Raw genomic sequence first — 18402 nt, forward strand, 5'->3', positions numbered from 1 at the left:
CCAGTCCGCAGTACTTACGAAAAAGGTGGACGAATTATCAATTGGGAATCCCTTTTGATGTCTGGCTAACTCTGAGAGGTTTTCATGGTTTTCCTCTGCATGTTAGTTCCATCAAAAAGCTAGTTCGTCCGAATATTCGATCCAGGAGTTACAAGGCTACTGAGTTGAACATTGATAGTTGTAGATAAATACATAATGCCTGCCCCCCCCCCCAAAAAAAAATCCTATTAAGATATAAAAATGCTTGGTTTGTTGCTTTATGCTTTGGAAACAAGTAATCTCTTTTCACTATATATATATATATATTTCATATATCATATATATATATATATATTTCATTGTTACTAATTATTTGGTTATTTTGAAAATGCTATTTTATAAGCTCTCTTTGTCATCGATACTAAGGAATTTTGCTTGCATACATTTGGTTTGGTGAAGGAGAATGCAGCTTATTCTATATTTCTGTCCGTACTGTTTTTCTCGAATTGATTTTTCAAATAGCTATCTACTTTAAGGTTTTAATCAAAAATATTAATACAAAACAAAATTCAAGCATATCAGTCTTATATGATTTTTAGTATAAATTTTTGATTTAAAAATTATTTTCTCTTTTTTTTTTCTACAAAGTTGTATCATTTTTATTGAGAAGCCTGATTTTTGTTCATATTTTTTAAACTTTTTATAACTCATAGTTATTTTTAATTAAAAAATAACAATGTTTCCAATAGTTGAACAGTTTCCTTGCAAATCTAATTCTCAATTAAACACTAATTTTTTGCCTTTCAACTCAGTTAAAAGATGCACTATTTTTTTTTATGTTTCATCTACAAAATTACTAAATACATAATTTAATTTTGATACCTTAATCAAATTTTGTGAAAGCAATTAAGGAGATCATATGTTTGCATGCCTGGAAAATTATTAAGGATAAGTGTGGCTTTACTCTTAATTATATTTTTTTACTTCATGAACTAATAAGAAATGTTTATTTAGGTTTATCAGCAGCTGGTATTCTACTTAACAGCCCATGATATAATGTTGTTGTTTTATACTTTGGAGGCTCTCTATGCATTGTCAGATCTTGGACGCTACCCTTGTGATAGAATTGCATGTGTTCATGGCTCAATAGGTACATCATCTTTATATTTGATTGATTTAGTTGTTTTAATCTATTACTTATCTTTATCAAAGTTGCCACTCCACAGGGAGAACTGGAAAAATCTGAAAAATACAGGGAATTTAAAAATCAGCTAAAATAACAGGGAATTTTATTTCTTATATTTGTCTTTTAAAAGATGCACACCTCTCAAAGCGCAATCTAGGGTTATTTAAAGGTGATAGTCAGCTATATATTGTTTCATTCTGTTTCTTATTTCTCCAAGTTTTTTCAACAGCTAAAACTAGCTTCTTTATCCTAATGTAGTTTACAAGAGCACAGTGAATGTGTGTTTCCTCTTAATATATTGTGTATCATATGTGCAGATAAAACGCAGGGAATTGTTTTTGCAGATGTCAGTGGCAACCCTAAACCTCAGGGTGTGCACAGAATAGGGAATTTAGTTTAAATATCCAAAAAGTCATGAAAAATTGACCAATTTTAGTTTGAGGTACCCAAAAGTTCGATATTTTTCCAAAGAAATTTATCTTGTATTAATTATTTTTAAAACAATTTTCATTTTCAGCTCTAATAACAAATACAAGCATTTTGTAACATATTGCAGCTGAAGAAATTTGTGATAAAACCTATGCTGCCAGTTATATATATCAGGGAATTCTTTTATCTGAGTGATTGTTGTCACCTTGAAATTGTATATTTTTTTCCAATACTAATCATTCCGACTGTAATTAACAGGTTCTCTTGTGAGTCTGTTGACAATCGATCCTAGTCAGTACGGCCCATCGGCACAAATACGGATGAAAATTGTGGAGACATTAGTTCCTTCAGAGTCAGTAGGAGAGCTGGAAGACAAGACAGGTTTGTCAATTAACTCCTAACGTTTTGATTTTTTAAAACAATAACTGAGATAAATTCTCAATATCTCGTGTTCAGATACACTTAAAAATAAATATATGAAACAGTTTAAAACTAATTTTAAAAAATTATGTGTTTTCGAATTTAATGTTTCTTTTTGCAATGTACTTGTGACTGTGAAATATTTTACTACGAGCGGAAAGTTTTCTTCCTTGCAAGATTAAAGAACTGCAACAAAGTAAAAAAGAAAAATTTATGTGAAAATTAGTCCCTAATTTTGCTCCCTTTTTCAGCAATTTATTTTTCCTGCTCCACCCTTTTTTTAATTTTATTTTATTTATTTATTTTTTTGTCATTAGAAATTATGCACAAAAAAAAATTTGTATTTAAAATTTGATTACTCAAGAACTATGCAGCCGATTTTGCTCAAATTTTGTACACTTTAAAATTATGAAAAAAATTGATACCTTACAAGATTCAAAAATAATATTTAAGGGTGGAAACTTTGGATCGCTCTCCTAACCAAACAACGGAGATACTATTTTCCAGATTGCACCTACCCCTATATTTTGGGAGTCGTTAATCCGAATCCATTAACAAAAAAAAATAATAATAAATAAATAAATAAACTGTGTTTATTCAGAGAAAACACGTTTTTGTGTCGGATTTTGTAACTTAAAATATCATCTGCACTAATGAATTATCATATTTAATCACCCTACCAAACCATAAAGATTTGAGTCCTGGAACGTGAAGTTCCGATTTTTAAATCATAAGTTATTTAGAATGGTCTTTTTTTAATTTTTATGATGATTATATAATCAGTTCACATAATTTAGAAACCTAGGTGATTATTTTATATGTTCAGTTCCGTAAAAGTAGCTTTTTGATAATTTTCAAAAATAAAATATCTTGTTTCCATTTTATTTGTTTTAGAATCCTCTGCAGAAACTGCGACAGATTCTACTTCTGCTTCATCCTCCGCAACAACTCCAGGAAATGTAGACTCTGAAACGTTTGCCTGTAACTGGTACAAAAAAGTTTTTTCTTTCTCTTGTTTGTTACATTGTTACTTCATGTGAAGCATACTAAATTTGTGTTTTAATTTAAGGTTGAAATCAATGTATGAAGTAACCCCAGGGAGCGTCACTTCTCGAAATGATGTTTATGCTGATTACGTTAGCTTCTGCGGCAAAGCAGGACGCAAAGGTGTCTTAAACGCCAATGTCTTTGCCGGCTGTGTCAAGTAAGTGTTAATGTGGTATTAATAACTTTGTATCAAATTTATGCATACTAAATTTTGGTACGAGGTCTTTGAAAGTCCTTAATTTACAGTATCCAGGGTTGATTGTATCCCAGATTTCCGGGTTTTTTGTATCATTATTCTGGGTTAAAAATGTATTTTAAACTAAAATATCTTCCTAATAATAATAGTTTCATTTCATATTTTTAAAAAAATTATATATTTATTGTTATATCTGTTTGGTGTAATAATATCACTAGTTACATATATCTTTAAAATGTTTAATTTTATGTCATTTCAATGTAGTTGAAAATTGCATAATATTTTGTACCGTCTGAATTAGCTAATGGATAAATTTCTTATTTTTTCATTTTTAAGTACCTAGTCATTCAATCTTACTAGATTTTTTTTTCTTTAAAGTAAAATAAATTGTATATTTTAGCATTGAGTTGTTATAAAAGCAAAGTTTAAGAGCTTAAGAAACTTTGAATATATATTTTAGGAACAGCTTTCCTCAGTGCCCCTTGAAGAAAATAACATCTGCCGGTGGTGTTGTTACTTTTCACCATGATGGACTTAAGAGAAAGAATGTTGTGACTTCTCTTGGAGTTCCTCCTGTCTCTAAAGCTACTTCTGTCAATACTGCTGTGCAAAAGAGTAAGTATTTTATAAATCTTATCAGTAGGTGAAGTTACTAGGTGGCACTTTAGTGAATTTGAATATAAATTTGGTATTAAATTCGTACATTGATGATCGGGAATAGGAATTATGTTTTTTCTTTTATTTTTTATCTACTCATTTCCAACTGATGCAATCAGTGTTGCCAATATCACCTAATTAAACAAATTATGCCTTGGCACTCTTAGCATTTTAATTTGCTGTTAAAGGAGAGGCTTTCTTGGTGGATGCCCTGCTCCATACAATTCTCCAACAGCTGTTTCACTTGTTTGAAGACCCCATTGATTGTCAGATCAAGAGGTTGAAGTGTTTTTGTAAGACTGCTCAGGATTGCAGCTAATTCAGTGATTTTTTTTCCACATGTGTCTTTAATTGAGTCTAGCCTATAGCGACAGCGAATCAAGGGTCAATAATCTTCATGGCTGGGGGAAAGTCAACACACGTCCAGCCATTCCGGTCCTGATCATGCCCTCGCACGTCCATCTCTTTTCGTTTGCTTTATGGTTGCATCCTTCAAAAAATCTCCTTTGCGTAAAGTTTTTTGTTTGAAGCTCAGCACCGGGGTAAGCTTTTCCCCAGTTTCCGAATGTTCCGAAACGCAGGTGAACAACTTCAGAGGCTATATTTGCAGATTTCGCTCCCGTTTCATCCACAGTCCTGTTAAAAGGATAGTCTGCCAGAAGCAGAATTTCATCTATCTGAATTAGCTGATCGTAATTCAGGCCAAGTTCCTCTATTTTTTTTTATTATTATTATTTGCAAATTCCAGAAGTGCAGCAAATTTCTTCATCATGTCATCAGGCAATTTTTGGCCCAATAGTGTCTTTTGTTTAACAGATTTCTTATGTTTCATGAATCTGACACGTCAATTACGACCACAATTGAAATTAGCAATACTAACAATCAATTTTGCTTTTATCCGAATCCCCATTGTAGAAAAAGACACATTTTTGACCCTCTGCCCCTTACCTCCAGGTTGTCCTCTAGCACCAGTCACATTCTAAATGCCTCTAATCAACATTGCCATTGTGCGGAGCACGCTTTGTCTTCGATAAAATATCCTTTTCGGTCTTCCTCCTCCGTATTCATCGTTTGTTCAGATTATATTCTCATGCAGAACGATAATTTTTCTGTTCTTTTAATAGCAACGAGCTTAAACGCAACATCTCTTAATGGCATTTAGAATATCTAGTGTTCAAATTATGGCTTTTGGAGTTTTTGAGAGCCAAGTCTATTTAAAAAATATTAGAATTTGGTGAATAAAGGAAAGAAAATTTGTATAAATAGCTGAAAAACGATAATAGTCGTTATGAAATCGGAAATAATGTGTTCGTCCCAGGATTGAGAGCATCAAAGTGTTTGAAATTTGTTTGTCACCATGTTAAAAAATTATAAATTTTAAAATTACATAAAAATGGCTTAAAAGTGATCGAAATGTTGTATGGAATTTTGGGAAAAATGGACAATTACAGCACATCATAAATTTTTTTATTTTCATACCTAACTTATTGGAAATTCTCCCCTGAAACCGAAAATCTGATTGTTTTTTGCGGCAAATGTTGATTTATTTAGTTATTAAACATTTAAATTGCCCCAAAAGGCCTCCGTAAGTGATGCAATCAAAAACGACCCCTGATTGGTTATGACGTCAAATGTGCCGATGGGAAACGTGCCGTCTCCATCCGCTAAGGCTATTTCAATGCTCTTTTAGTTTTGATATCACATATATCGTATGAACATCCTTTGCAAATTATCAGTAAAAATTTTGTGAATTAAATTTACGATTCTGAGAGTGTGTGCAAAATGAAAGAAAGATTTTAAAACTTCAAACGTTGTTATTTATCATTAAAATATCTGAAGAAATGATTATGAATGATAAACTCTTTACAGCCAATCAACATTTCTTTTCGGCTGAAATCAGTGGTGTTAAAGTTCATAGAAAATACTATTTTATTCCATTTACTTTTAAATTAAAATAATGCTTCATTACAACCTAATTACATAATTAAAATAAGTCGCAGATTGGATAGAAATTTTATACATTTTGATATAGGATGAATGATTTTATAATTCGTTATTGCATTAAAACAAATCAGTATTTTCATAAATCTAGTCCATTGAAAAATATCAGTCCATCATCGTTACAATCTATGTGCTAATGATCAAAAATTCAAATAATGTAATTTAATGTTGCTTCTTTAATTTATTTATTTATTACTAGAGTTGAAGGATTTTCTTTATAAGTAAATATTTACTAATGCAGTTTATGTTATCTTTTTTTTTTTGTTTCACTATGCATTAAATATTTAAATACACATTAACGCTTATATTTATTATTCCTAGCTTAAATAGGAATTCCGTTACAGTTCAAAATTATTTTTATTTTTAAATTTATAAATTTTAATTCCTTTTTCTGCAATATAGTATTTATAAAGTATGGTTATTGTTAATTTCTCTCCTTATTTTTGCAAGCTAATTGTCAGTGCTTGCAATGAAGAATTCTAAAATAGTAAAATTAATACATTATACATTTTTAATTTAAAAAAAATTTAATAAAATAGTTTTTAAAAAATATCAGGTTATGCATACGGTATAGCCGAAAACGTATCAACACTTTCAAGAATCTAGTCCATTGAAATATATCTGACCATCAACATCACCATAATCTAGTTACACTTAAAATTTCACTTAATTTCTCATTTATCCATATCTAACTTATTTATCCACAAAATTTCAGCGAATATCATTAAGCTGGAAGTTTTTGTTTCACTAAAGCTGGAGAAGAAAAATAAAAAATTAACTTATACAAAATGGAAAGAAATTCTAATGCACATTCTTAATAATTTATTAAGTAATTAAAAAATAAACAGTAATGTTGATATTTTTTCTCAATATTTTTATTTTTTGAGTAAATAGGAACTTTGTTATGGCGAAATTTTTTTTATATGCATTTATGAAATTTTATTCCTATTTCTGCAATAAAGAACTAAATAAATGCATATGCTTGATTTCAAATACTTATAGCATAGATTAAGACAATTAAAGTAAAGTTAATAAAATCTGCAGGAATATATATATATATATATTAAAGTTTTGCTGGGATCACAAGTTTTTTAAGAGGCTACTGCTGTGAAGACAATTACATGCTTTGAATTCACGCTAGAATAAATAGATAAAAATTATCAGTAACTTACGCTGTCCTACATTTTAAAATCTGAAACTATTTATTCTACATAAGAAATTGATCCAACATTTCTTTCACTTAAGATGAAAATAAATCTTCCAAATGAACTTGAAGTATACATTAAAATTAAGATTATAGTTAAAAAATGAAAAAACGAAGTTATTTTGTATTTATAACGCATAATTTATAAGCAATACCATGCACTTTTTTTATTGAACTAAAAAATCTTAAATATTCCGAGCTAGAAAATTTCGTCAAGTATTAAAAATGTTTCAGTGGGTACCACTGAAATTTAACATTATAAAAATACGTTATATCAAATCCACATTTTAATTAAGCGATATTAAGGCGCAATTTTTTATACAGATAGCTTTAGACCATCTAAAATGGTTGGATTTAATTAGAAAATTTAAACGAAAGCAAGAACGTATTGGTTTTCACAGCACAGCTATTGTAAGTGAACGGCAGATGGACACGTGTGACGTCAGTTCGTGAATAATCACGTGACTCCCCGTTTCAGGCGAAAACGAAAGTAAGCGTTTTTTGATTGAAAATAACTAAATAAATAGCCTTCTTAGAAAAGTAATAAAATGTTTTCTGGGAGTTTTGAGGGATTCTGAATGCATTAAAATTATAAAAAAATTTGACTGTAATTGTCCATTGTCAGGATAATAGACTAAAATGAGGCTTGTAATCGCAATAAAAGGCTTTTCCAAAGGGCTAACAGGCAGTGTTTTCTAGAAAGAAAAAAAATACTTTTTTTTTCAGTGGAAGTGGAAATTTAGTTTGAATGTTCTTAATGTTCATACAGTAGAGATTCAAAATAACTAAATCAAAAAATTCCTCCAAAAAAATAAAAAAAATTAAAAATTTTTTGAATTTTTTGAAGCAGAAAATGGTTGATGAACAGACACTAATTAGAAAAACAGTAATAGTGTAAATACTAAAATGAAACTGAATGTTCTGTGTCTTTCTCCGATTCCTTAGAAAAGAATGAAAAAAAATATAAAGCAAAATGTTGTGAAAAGAAATAATGAAAATTTGTTTTGAGGTCATAATTTTGTTTCCCAAGTCCTGGTAGACAACCTAAAGATTCTGGTTTTCTCAGGTCGCCTGTAATCAATGATGCACATAAGCCTATCTAATATGATAATATTGCGATCATTATCAATGATGTAATCACTTGACATACGAAAAAGATAATATTGTGAATGCCATGCATAATAATCATTGAATATGTTATAATTGTAAGTGTTAATAAAATTTTTTGGGTATCAAAAATATTGACCCATGTAAAAGTTATAGTTAAATTTGTTAAAACATTGCAATTTATAGATAATTTTGACAATTGGATTGTCAAGAACTCCAAAAGAACTCGCTAACATATTTTCCTTATAGCTTATGTACCTTTGATGTTGATAAAAGCTAATACAGTAGGGAACTGATTATCCGGAACGATCGGGACCATTGCTATTCCGGATAACTGATTTTTCCGGTTTTCTGAATCGCTACAAAAAGCCGTTTTTCTTATTGTTAAACCCAACTAAAAAAAAAAATATTAGGAAATAATCTTAAAAAGAAGGTAAAACGATGAAGTAATACAATAATGATTATTTCTAAAATGATGGTACGGTAAACATCTTTCAAAAAAGAAAGAAAAATCCTAAAATCTTATGAGGGAAAAAAAAAACATTTTTTTTAAATGGCAGGAAAATTTATCAAATTTCGATCCGGTTTTCTGATTTCCGGATAACGGGTTCTGTACTGTAATTTTTTAAAAGAATATTATGCGCATCTTAAATACTCGATAATTTTTTTCAAGCTTATTATTTTTTTATTTTTTTTTATTAATTTCCAATTAATCAAACTATTAATAAAAAGCTTAAACTCTATTGATGAAAATAGTATTTAAATGTCATGCTTTTATGATAGAAATAACAGTGTATATTAAATATGTAAGCACTGTGATAGAATAACAGTGTATATTGTTTGATCCACTGTTTCTACCCCGTTTCTCTTTAGCTATAGCTATGAATCCATCCATCATGTTGATTATTATATTTTATAGACCCTGCCACCACTTCTGTTGTTACACCAAGTAAAGCTCCTCCTAAACCAGTGCAGAGTCCTATTTTAAAAGCTCAGCTTTCAGCTCCAGCCACAGCATCTCCCACCCCTCTCCTTAAGACTTATTCGCAGTCAGTAGCGGCAAAAGCTGTCTCTTCAGCTGCTATCAACAGAGTTACAAATACTTCCTCCAGCACTCTGATAAAAAGTCTCCTTGCAAACAAGGTCCAGCAGAGGAACCTCCAACAGAACGTTCCGAGGATGGTGATCTACTCTCCCGGAAAAGTTACCGGCCTGGCTCCCGGAATCCATTCCCCGACCACTATTGTCAGGTGCATCAGACCAGGCGCGCTCTCTCAGATTAATCAGTTGAGACCATCTCTGCAGGCCCGCATTGTTCCCAATAAGGGGTGCATCATTGCTGCACCCAATTCTGGCGTCATCAAAGCGAATCCGATGTGGGCTCCGAAGCAACATGTAGTGAAACAGTCTTTGTTGACCGCTGCTGTTCCCAATCAAGTTCAAATCAATGGGATTCAAAATGAATTGAAAACAGAAGTAAGCATCCATTAATTAGTCTAATTATTATTATTATTTTTTTAATCCTGCATATTTTCTGACTTTTAAAAATCTTTTATCAGATACCCATTAGATTATAGCAAAAGAAAATATATTTAATTAGGTTATGCATTGTTTTAAACTATTTTTTAATGTCTCTAGGATGTAAATTATTTTGTTCTTACAACATCTGCATAATGCCAGATTTACTACCTGTATATTTTGTTTATAAAAATTATATTAGCTTCCAAAACTTATTTTAGACAAACTCTGCTTTAAAATTCTCCTAGTTTTTGTACTTTTAAGAAAATTCCCTAAAATTGAGTAAGTTTCCTTAAGAAAATCAGGAAGTGAGCCTCATGTATAAAGTTCAGTTAACTATCTTTGACTAATTAAATGCCTATTACTATTCAAAATTTTGAATAAACATAATACATAACATTTCAAGATAATTTAATTTCACCATATCTAGAAAATCAATCATAACTGGAAAATATTGCAGTTTTTCTATTTTGATGACTATAAAAATTCCCTATGTGTAAAATATTTAGCATATTTTGCAACAATTATCATGAAATTTATATTATTTCATAAAATCTACTTGATTTTTTCCTATTTGTGTTGGCAGCTATGCTTGTATGGAAAAATCAGTTTATAATACTGCTCAGTTTTGGTTTAAACATATTTCTTTAAAATATATGATTATTTTGTTTCAGGTGCATTTAGACAGTGAAGACTCCAAAAACATTACTTTAGTTCCCTCTGTTCATTTAAAGCCACCTAATCCAGTTTCATTAGAAAATCAGTTCCTCAATGATTCTGGAATTGATACCAAAGATTCACTAATGAGTGATGACTTATCTGCTAGGGATAATAACTCTGATCAAAATATTCTGTTATCTCCTGCAGTTCAAGACAGTTCAGTTACTTATAAGATAGCGACTTCGGGTGACCCCTCGTCTGGAAATTTTTTTATTGTGAGATCTCAGTCAATAGCACTTTCTTCTCCTGTCAAAGAACAGCAGTGCACCTTGGTGAACGGCAACGATGTGGTCACGCCGTCTGTCATGCAGCCGAAGGTCGTCTCACCGTCGTCAAATATTTTGAAGTCTGTTTTGAATGAGTTTGAATCATCTCCCGTGGCAACCAGCATCACAAAGCACCAGATGATCCAGAGGGAATCTATATGTAAGAAAGCTCCTTTATTGAATGGATTGTTAGATAAGGGAAAACTACCTCTTTTAGAAGATTTCCAATCAAAGACAATTCTGCTGCAAAACGGGGGCGGCTCAAATCGTGATGGTGACAATGAAATGACCAAATCTGTTCAATTAAATGTAAGCCAGAGCACTTTATCAACGTGTAATTCAAATCCTTTACTTTCCATGTCAGTTCATCCGGACATTGTATCTTCTTCGCCATCAAGTTCAGTCTTCACGATCTCATCGAATGCTATTAGTCAGGGTATTTTCACAGTTTCATCTGCCAGTTCAGGTTCCCAGCTGTCCTTGAATTCGATTGCTTCTGCTGTCATGCCATCTCCGACAAACATTTCGGCACCCATATCATTGAATTCCATCGTCATACCGGCACCATCTTTTAATTCAGTTATCATACCAGCATCTTCCCTATCATCAGCCATTGTGCACTCATCTTATAACTCAACAACAGCAGCAACAAATGCATCTCTAAACAGCACTGCCACAACCACATCACCCGTTCTCGTACCATCAGTTCTGCCCGCAACTTCTTTTCATTCGAATGGAACTGACCTGATGCAAATTTGTACTGGACAGACCACATTTTCAGGTACTGTAGAGGTGCAACCTGATCAAAAGGGAGTCGTCAGACTGCATATAGAGAGTCCCGAAAATTCTAATCAAGGTTCGGACCTGTCTTCAATATCTGATATTGCTAGAACATTAGAATGTGCATCGCAAGCGATATCGAGAACGAACGCCGAGTGCAACACACAGGTGCCTTACAGTAGCAACGCTTGTGTGGCAGCACCCCAGACTGTTACTCTCATTAACTCAAACACTCCTACTCTTGCTACTAGAACTGGACAACAGATATTTGTAGTGACCCCAGTTTTAAATCAGCCACAACTTCAACTTCAATCCCCCAACATTAAGTTATGTATATTGCAAAGTATTCCTAAAAACGATGATACAGGCGATTTGGTTTCGATACCCCAGGTGAACTTTAATCAGTTACGGCATCCTGCACCCGAAACATCCACCTTGAAAAGGCCGTCCAGTGAAACCCTATGTGTCGCTGCCAGTTTAAAAAAGCCGCGCTTGGACTCTCCCCTGCTGGAAGCTTCACTGCGGTTACCTACAGCTACTGCGGGTGCTATAGTTGTTGATAATAACAAACCTCATGAAACTCTACCTGTGTTATTAAAATCATCCATCTCTGATAATACCACCCCCAAAACAACTGCCGTTGCTGCAGCGACTCCTGTACAGAATGCAGATCTTCCGTGTGACAAAGAAATCAAAACTTTTTCTGGTCTGACTTCGGCCAGTGGTAATAGCCCTCATGTCACTGCGACCACCACCACAAGAACAACAACTACTTCATCAAAGCTAGAATTCATTTGTGAGTGGAAAGATTGTGGTCTGTAAGTATTCAGTTTTATTTTCTACGATATCTTTGGTGACTACAAAATTCTTAAAATATATTAAAAATGAACATCAGTTTTAAATAGTATTTTTTTTTTTTTTAATTTACTGACAAAAGTAGATGATAAAATCTCAGAAATTCAAAAATTTTGATAATCTGTTGCCTGTTGGTTCTCAAGCAGTGGTCGGAAGTAACACGCTACAGATAGTGAAACTACTGTAGTCACTACCTTTTTCCGTAGTTTGTAGTGCAGTGAGTTGTGTGATGCAAAAAAAAAAAAAACAGTATTTTCTAGTGATCTGTGGTTAACGTTAATTAGATAAAGAAACAAAGTTGAAACGCAATAAAAAAAATTCAAATCTGATTAGTGCAAATACTTTACGGGCCCGTCAGCGTATACGATCAGAATGCCTCTGTGACCGAGCATTAATAAAATCTACATCTCGTGCTCAGAAAAATCTGACGAGTTGTTCCTGAGAAATCTAACTATAAATATCTGATTTTTTTTATTTTTAATTCGATTTCACAGGAGTTATAAAGTACGTTTTTGCGCCTGATTTAGTAACTTAAACTTGTTTTGTTACTTAGTTCCTTTTTTCTCCTCTTTTTTATTGGAAAATCTAATTTTTCTCTAAAAGTTTCACTTTTTTTTTTTTAAAAATAAATATTTCGCTTTTTCTGAAAATTAAGCCGTTGAAATGACTCTCATATTTATTTCTGATTTTCAAAGATAAACAGAAAATTCAAACTACTTTAACGCACTAAAATAGCAATTTTTGTCGGTACATTAAGGAGTTGCAAAATTTTTCTACTTCACAATTATTGATATGTTTCACCGAGCTTTAGATATATTAAATTATAATATGAACATAATGATTCCAGTTGTAAAAGTTTATATTATTTTCTAAATAATTTAAAAAATCATGTTACTGATATTTTTGTTATAAATCACATTATAGTATTTATCCCCGTGGCAGAGTTGCAGTGACATGGCGACATTGTCGCAGAACCTTACAGAGTTCTTGCAGAAATATTTTGCTTTTGGGAAGTAGAAAATTTTGGTTTGATTTAATGCAAAAATTTGCGCATACAATTTGAATTGCACCAGAGCTCATTCTAGGCAGAAAAAACGGCAGGGTGCAAAAGTTTAAAAAAAGAGCATTATTATTCTAAAAAGGCAATAATTTCTTTCTATGGGCTTTACACGTTCTATTAAAAAACACTGTCAATTAGTAAAAGAATTTTTTTTTCTTTACTTTACTAAAAGTAGCAAAGCAATCATATTAATTACTAATTTTGATTAATAAATTAACATATATATTTAGTTAATGGGTAGTAATTTATTTAGTAGCTTAGTAATTTATTTAAAATGCATGCATATATTAATAAAATAATAAATGTATGTTTTTAAGTTTCTGTAGTTATGATTTAATAATTATGATTTAATGGTTGTGGAAGTAACTGCAAACTTTCAATGACAAGTGCAACAAGGGGTGTGATGGCTATTTTTCCTCTCCCATATAAATATATTCCTATGTATTGACAGCAATGACAAACTAAATAAAAAGAGTTGGAAGTAACAAAAGTTTCAGAAATTCATAGTAGAGTTTGGGGAAAAAACATAGAAGGGTTGAGGAAAGAAAGGGCAAAAAGGTTATGGAGTTTATTATATCAGGGCACTAATTTACTTCAGGGGGGGGGGAACAGGGTGGATTCTTTTGACTAAAAGGGCAGCAGGGTGCTGCGCCCTGTTTACCCTGCCTAGAATGAGCTCTGATTGCACATTTAAATAATCACTTTTTGAAGTGCTCAATTTATGCCGATATCGTAAATCCATTTTGATTGTATTTTCGGCAGTTATTGACACTAATTTTTGCATGGCTTTTAGATGTCCCAGTATATTTCAGTCGATATGGAAATTTGAATTGCACGTTTAATCATTTACTTTTTAAGGCAATGGGTTTTTTTTTGATTTCCACTTAGTTTTTGAAACTCAATATTTTTTATACGATATTATTTATTACAACAATTAAATCTTGAAGCGAGACATATATTTGAGTAACCCCTTTCTGAAGAGTCCAATTTACGTGATTGCATAAAATGCGATAAAGGAAATAATTAGTAGGTCCCATATCGCCAATAATATTAGAATAAAAAATATATATATATTGATTTTGTAAACACAGCGGTTCTATTACCTTTAATTAGTAACATACATATTTGTTATTATTAAAAGTATCTTGCAGAAAGATATTAGTACTAGAGAGTTTTGTGGCAGAAAGTCCGAAAACATTCTGCTACAGAGGTATTTGAGAAACGAAATTGAATGTATGTGTATGTTTTCAGTAGTTTGATGTGCTAAACTAGGCAGGATTCTCAAGTAATAATTGTCTCTTTTGTGTGAACTGAAGAAAAATATAATTTCTAGCTTCTTTTTTTTCCTTCTATTGGTTATTTTACATTTTACTAATTGTTAACGTCAAAGTAATTATTCAAATATTAATAAATTATTATACAATTAATTTTAATCAACATATAGTTATTTATTATCGTAAATTTTATAAAATTTATTATTAAACAATTGCACTCACTTATGATTTACTCCCGTAGAAAATCAGCTTTTTTGCCTTTTGGCTAATCTCATTCCTATGCATAGCTCATACAAGAGCAAAGTAATTGTTGTTTCCTTTTAATATATTGTGTAGAATACATACAGGACATACCTGCAAAGTCTCCTGTTTTTTAACGAAGACCCCTGTATTATACGACTATCTTCTGGTTACCCATATGTTCTCAAATTTCTCTGTATTTGTTGAAAAAATTTTTGCCATTAAAATACCCTGCTGATGGAAAAGATTTATATACATAATTGTTACTTAGGTAAATGTAAATGCTTATATTATTTCCAATTCTGAATTTCTCTTTTTGACTTACATAATTACGCACGATGTATCAAAACTTTACTCATAGCCTAAAAAACGTTGCTAGTAAAATCTCTGTTATTTTATTCCTCCAACGTTGGCAATTATGACGTGAAAAAAATTTTTTTTTCAGATCTGAGTGGCAACCCTATCATTGTACATTTATATGTTATTTTGCTTATTTCTGATAGCTAGTTTTGAAAGTTGGCACGTCTCTTAAACCTTTTTTTTTTTTTTTTTTCTTTTTAGAAAATTTTCTTCGCATGGTTTGGTGTTTCTTCATGCTAGTAAAGCTCACGTACCTCATAGTGATGATGCTATATGTCAGTGGGAAGGTTGTGATTCTATGAAAAGAAAACGATTCTCCTTGTTGACCCATCTACAGGTGAGTAATGCATCCTTTGACAGTCTGGCACAATTGACAAAGATCACCTCTCGCAACACAAGCTGTTGCATTTTCTTGTAACATTAAACCTGGTCATCATTAATAATAAATATTCCTAAGCATGTGACGAGTAAGATAGTTGAATCGAAAATACCTTAATAAAGTAAAAAAAGATAATTTGAATATGCATATTGGGTTAAAATATATATTCAGTTGATTTCTTTAAATTTAAACGATTCAAGATTTTGATTTTTTTCCTCATATTTGAAAGAGTCACAAGGATAATTAATCGTTAAAATAAATATATATATATATATATATAGATTGTAATGAATTTGCCGTGCAGTCATTAAAATTTTTTAGTAATAATTAAAATAGAGTTAAATTATTACTCTGTTATTTTAAGAGTGTTTTTAAGCATGCTTACTAAGTGTAAGGACTTTTAAGAATAATTCGTGTGTATTCTTTTTTTTTTGTAGGACTGGCATTGCAGTGAGAGGGTTCTCCACACTCAGGCAGTGAGAAGACTCCAGCTTTCTCAACAGGGAAAGACCTCTGTACCACCTCCTCAAAAACCTCCTCCTCATCCAGGATATGCTCCCGACGCGGCTATGCTGGCCATCAAGCGACACGCCCTTCAATATATCAATCCCAAGGAACTTTCTGTGATTATCCTTTTTTTTCTTCCCCATCTCTTATTTTTCTTATCCATTCCATTTTTTTCTCTTTTCCTGTCATATACTTTCCAAATATTGATTAAAAATGACTATTCTTTTTATGCAATTGAAATATCTTGTTAAAAAAAATTCAGATTTTTATAAGGAAGGCGTTGGAACTAACTCCAAATGGAAGGGCAGTCTTGTTTTTTTTTTTTTTTTTTTTTTTTTTTTTTAAAAAAGAGAGAGAACATTTCTAATCAATAATGTTATTGGATTTCCATGTAAAATCTTTGTATTCAAACTTCAGGCGTGCTACTTAAGCAAATTCTCTGAGTAACAATTTTTCCATCAATGGACTCAATTAACTGTTTTAAAATTATATAAGTTTAATCTGTTAAGTTGGGAGATTATCCACAAATTTCAAAAGTTATTATCAATTCTACAGTATTTCTAGTTTTAAAATTTTGCCTTGTTTCTTGTTTTAAAATTAAACCTTGTTCATAGGAAATATGTTATGAGAATTTTTTGCACTCCTGCTTATATGTACATGAATATTTCAAAAAAATCTTGACTCTAATATATTCCCTGATTAGTGGACTAACAATAATATACAAAAAATATAAATAATATCTCTACACACCTAAAAGTTTTGTATCCATAGCTGCCAACTTTACTGGATTTTCCAGTAGACTACTGGATTTGGCCAGTTTCAACTGGTTTAATGAAAATCCTCCTAGTTTTTGGTACATTTTTAGAAAATTCCTTAAAATTGAGTAAATTTCTTAAAAAAATCCCTATTGAAATAGATCATTGTTTGTTTGAATATTTAAATAAGTATTAGTAATACATAATGAAGCGAGCCTTATTTTTAGAAATCAATTTAAAACTTTTATTGTTCTAGAATGTTCAGTTAATTTTTATTCAGAACTCCCTTTTTAAATTAATTACAAAACTCTTATAATCTTTGATGAATTAAATGCCTTTTACTATTCAAAATTATGAGTAAACATAATACATAACATTTTAAGTACATTTAATGTCAATCATAACTGGAAAATATTGGAATTTTGATTACTATAAAAATCCCTAAAGTATTTACACATAGGGAATGCCACAATTATCATGAAATTTATAATATTTCGAAAAATCTACTGGATTTTTTCCTATCCATGTTGACAGCTATGTGTGTCTATGATTTACACTGTAAAAGGTTTTTTTTTATGATTTTTAGATTATCTGAAATTTTCCCTGTGGCTATATTTAATTTAAAAAAAGGTTTTTGGACTGAACTGTGTAAGTTTTAATTTTGTATTTTCCTTTCTTATAGGAAGAAAAAGAGAGTGCATTGACCAAAAGTATTCGTTTAACTAGTGCTCTCATTTTAAGAAACCTGGTGACACATAGCTCTGTTGCAAGAACGTAAGTACAAAATATTTTTCAATCATTAAATTCTTGATTAACTTATAAGTTAACATTACAATTTTAAGTTCTGGCTTTAGTTCTGGCTTTTATATGATACGCTTTTTATTTAAATATGTTGTTGTGGATATGTATGTAAAATTAGTGACTGTTTTTTTTTTATCTATTTAAAAAGTGCTTAAGGGTGCTTTTTTCCTGGGGTGTTTTTTAAAAGTGCTTAATTTTTCCTTTTCGAAAATGAGATTTTTGTCCTTTGCCGTGTCGATTTTCACTGCGTTTTATGCAAAAACGTGGTTTTCACTTTGTTCTATTCAACGTATTCATAAATCATTCAACCACAATCCATCTCGGCGTACCGTCGGCCCACAACGTATGATAGCGCCAATCATGATACATGTTTGATGAAATACTTGGGAGTCCGCATGTGCGTCTACTGAGCAGGGTTCTATGAGATTATTGCACACTCATGTGCAACTCTGCTGTATTTTGCAAGATATTCTCGATTTCAGGCCTCATTTTCCACCGTCTGATATCGAAACGAAAAATCTCTCGATCATTTTATAATGGCTAATATAATCAAGAAAAGAGTTCTTTGTCAGAAACTAGTTATTTTACCACGATCATGTAAAGTCTTTGTAAATTATTTTGAATTTTGTTAATGTGCATAGTGCTTAAAAATATTTTTTGA

At 31.2% G+C, this 18402-nt stretch overlaps 1 protein-coding gene across 5 annotated transcripts in view; it reads left to right on the plus strand.

Annotated features, from left to right (window-relative positions):
• LOC107443872 (uncharacterized) overlaps positions 1–18402 on the plus strand; it is a 47295-nt gene that overhangs the window by 27886 nt on the left and 1007 nt on the right. For 3 of the 5 annotated variants that reach the window (XM_087157819.1, XM_087157822.1, XM_087157820.1), the window contains exons 9-18: positions 994–1129; positions 1853–1975; positions 2909–3002; positions 3084–3218; positions 3718–3872; positions 9146–9702; positions 10419–12328; positions 15501–15636; positions 16116–16301; positions 17623–17714. In XM_087157819.1, coding sequence (XP_087013945.1) covers positions 994–1129; positions 1853–1975; positions 2909–3002; positions 3084–3218; positions 3718–3872; positions 9146–9702; positions 10419–12328; positions 15501–15636; positions 16116–16301; positions 17623–17714 — 3524 coding nt within the window. The remainder of the gene's footprint in view (positions 1–993; positions 1130–1852; positions 1976–2908; positions 3003–3083; positions 3219–3717; positions 3873–9145; positions 9703–10418; positions 12329–15500; positions 15637–16115; positions 16302–17622; positions 17715–18402) is intronic. The other 2 variants (XM_087157821.1, XM_087157823.1) reach the window with 1 other exon arrangement.

Source organism: Parasteatoda tepidariorum, chromosome 2 (genome assembly GCF_982258835.1).
Source record: "Parasteatoda tepidariorum strain Cologne lab strain chromosome 2, Ptep-v5.0, whole genome shotgun sequence".
In the NCBI taxonomy this organism is placed as follows: Eukaryota; Metazoa; Arthropoda; class Arachnida; order Araneae; family Theridiidae; genus Parasteatoda; species Parasteatoda tepidariorum.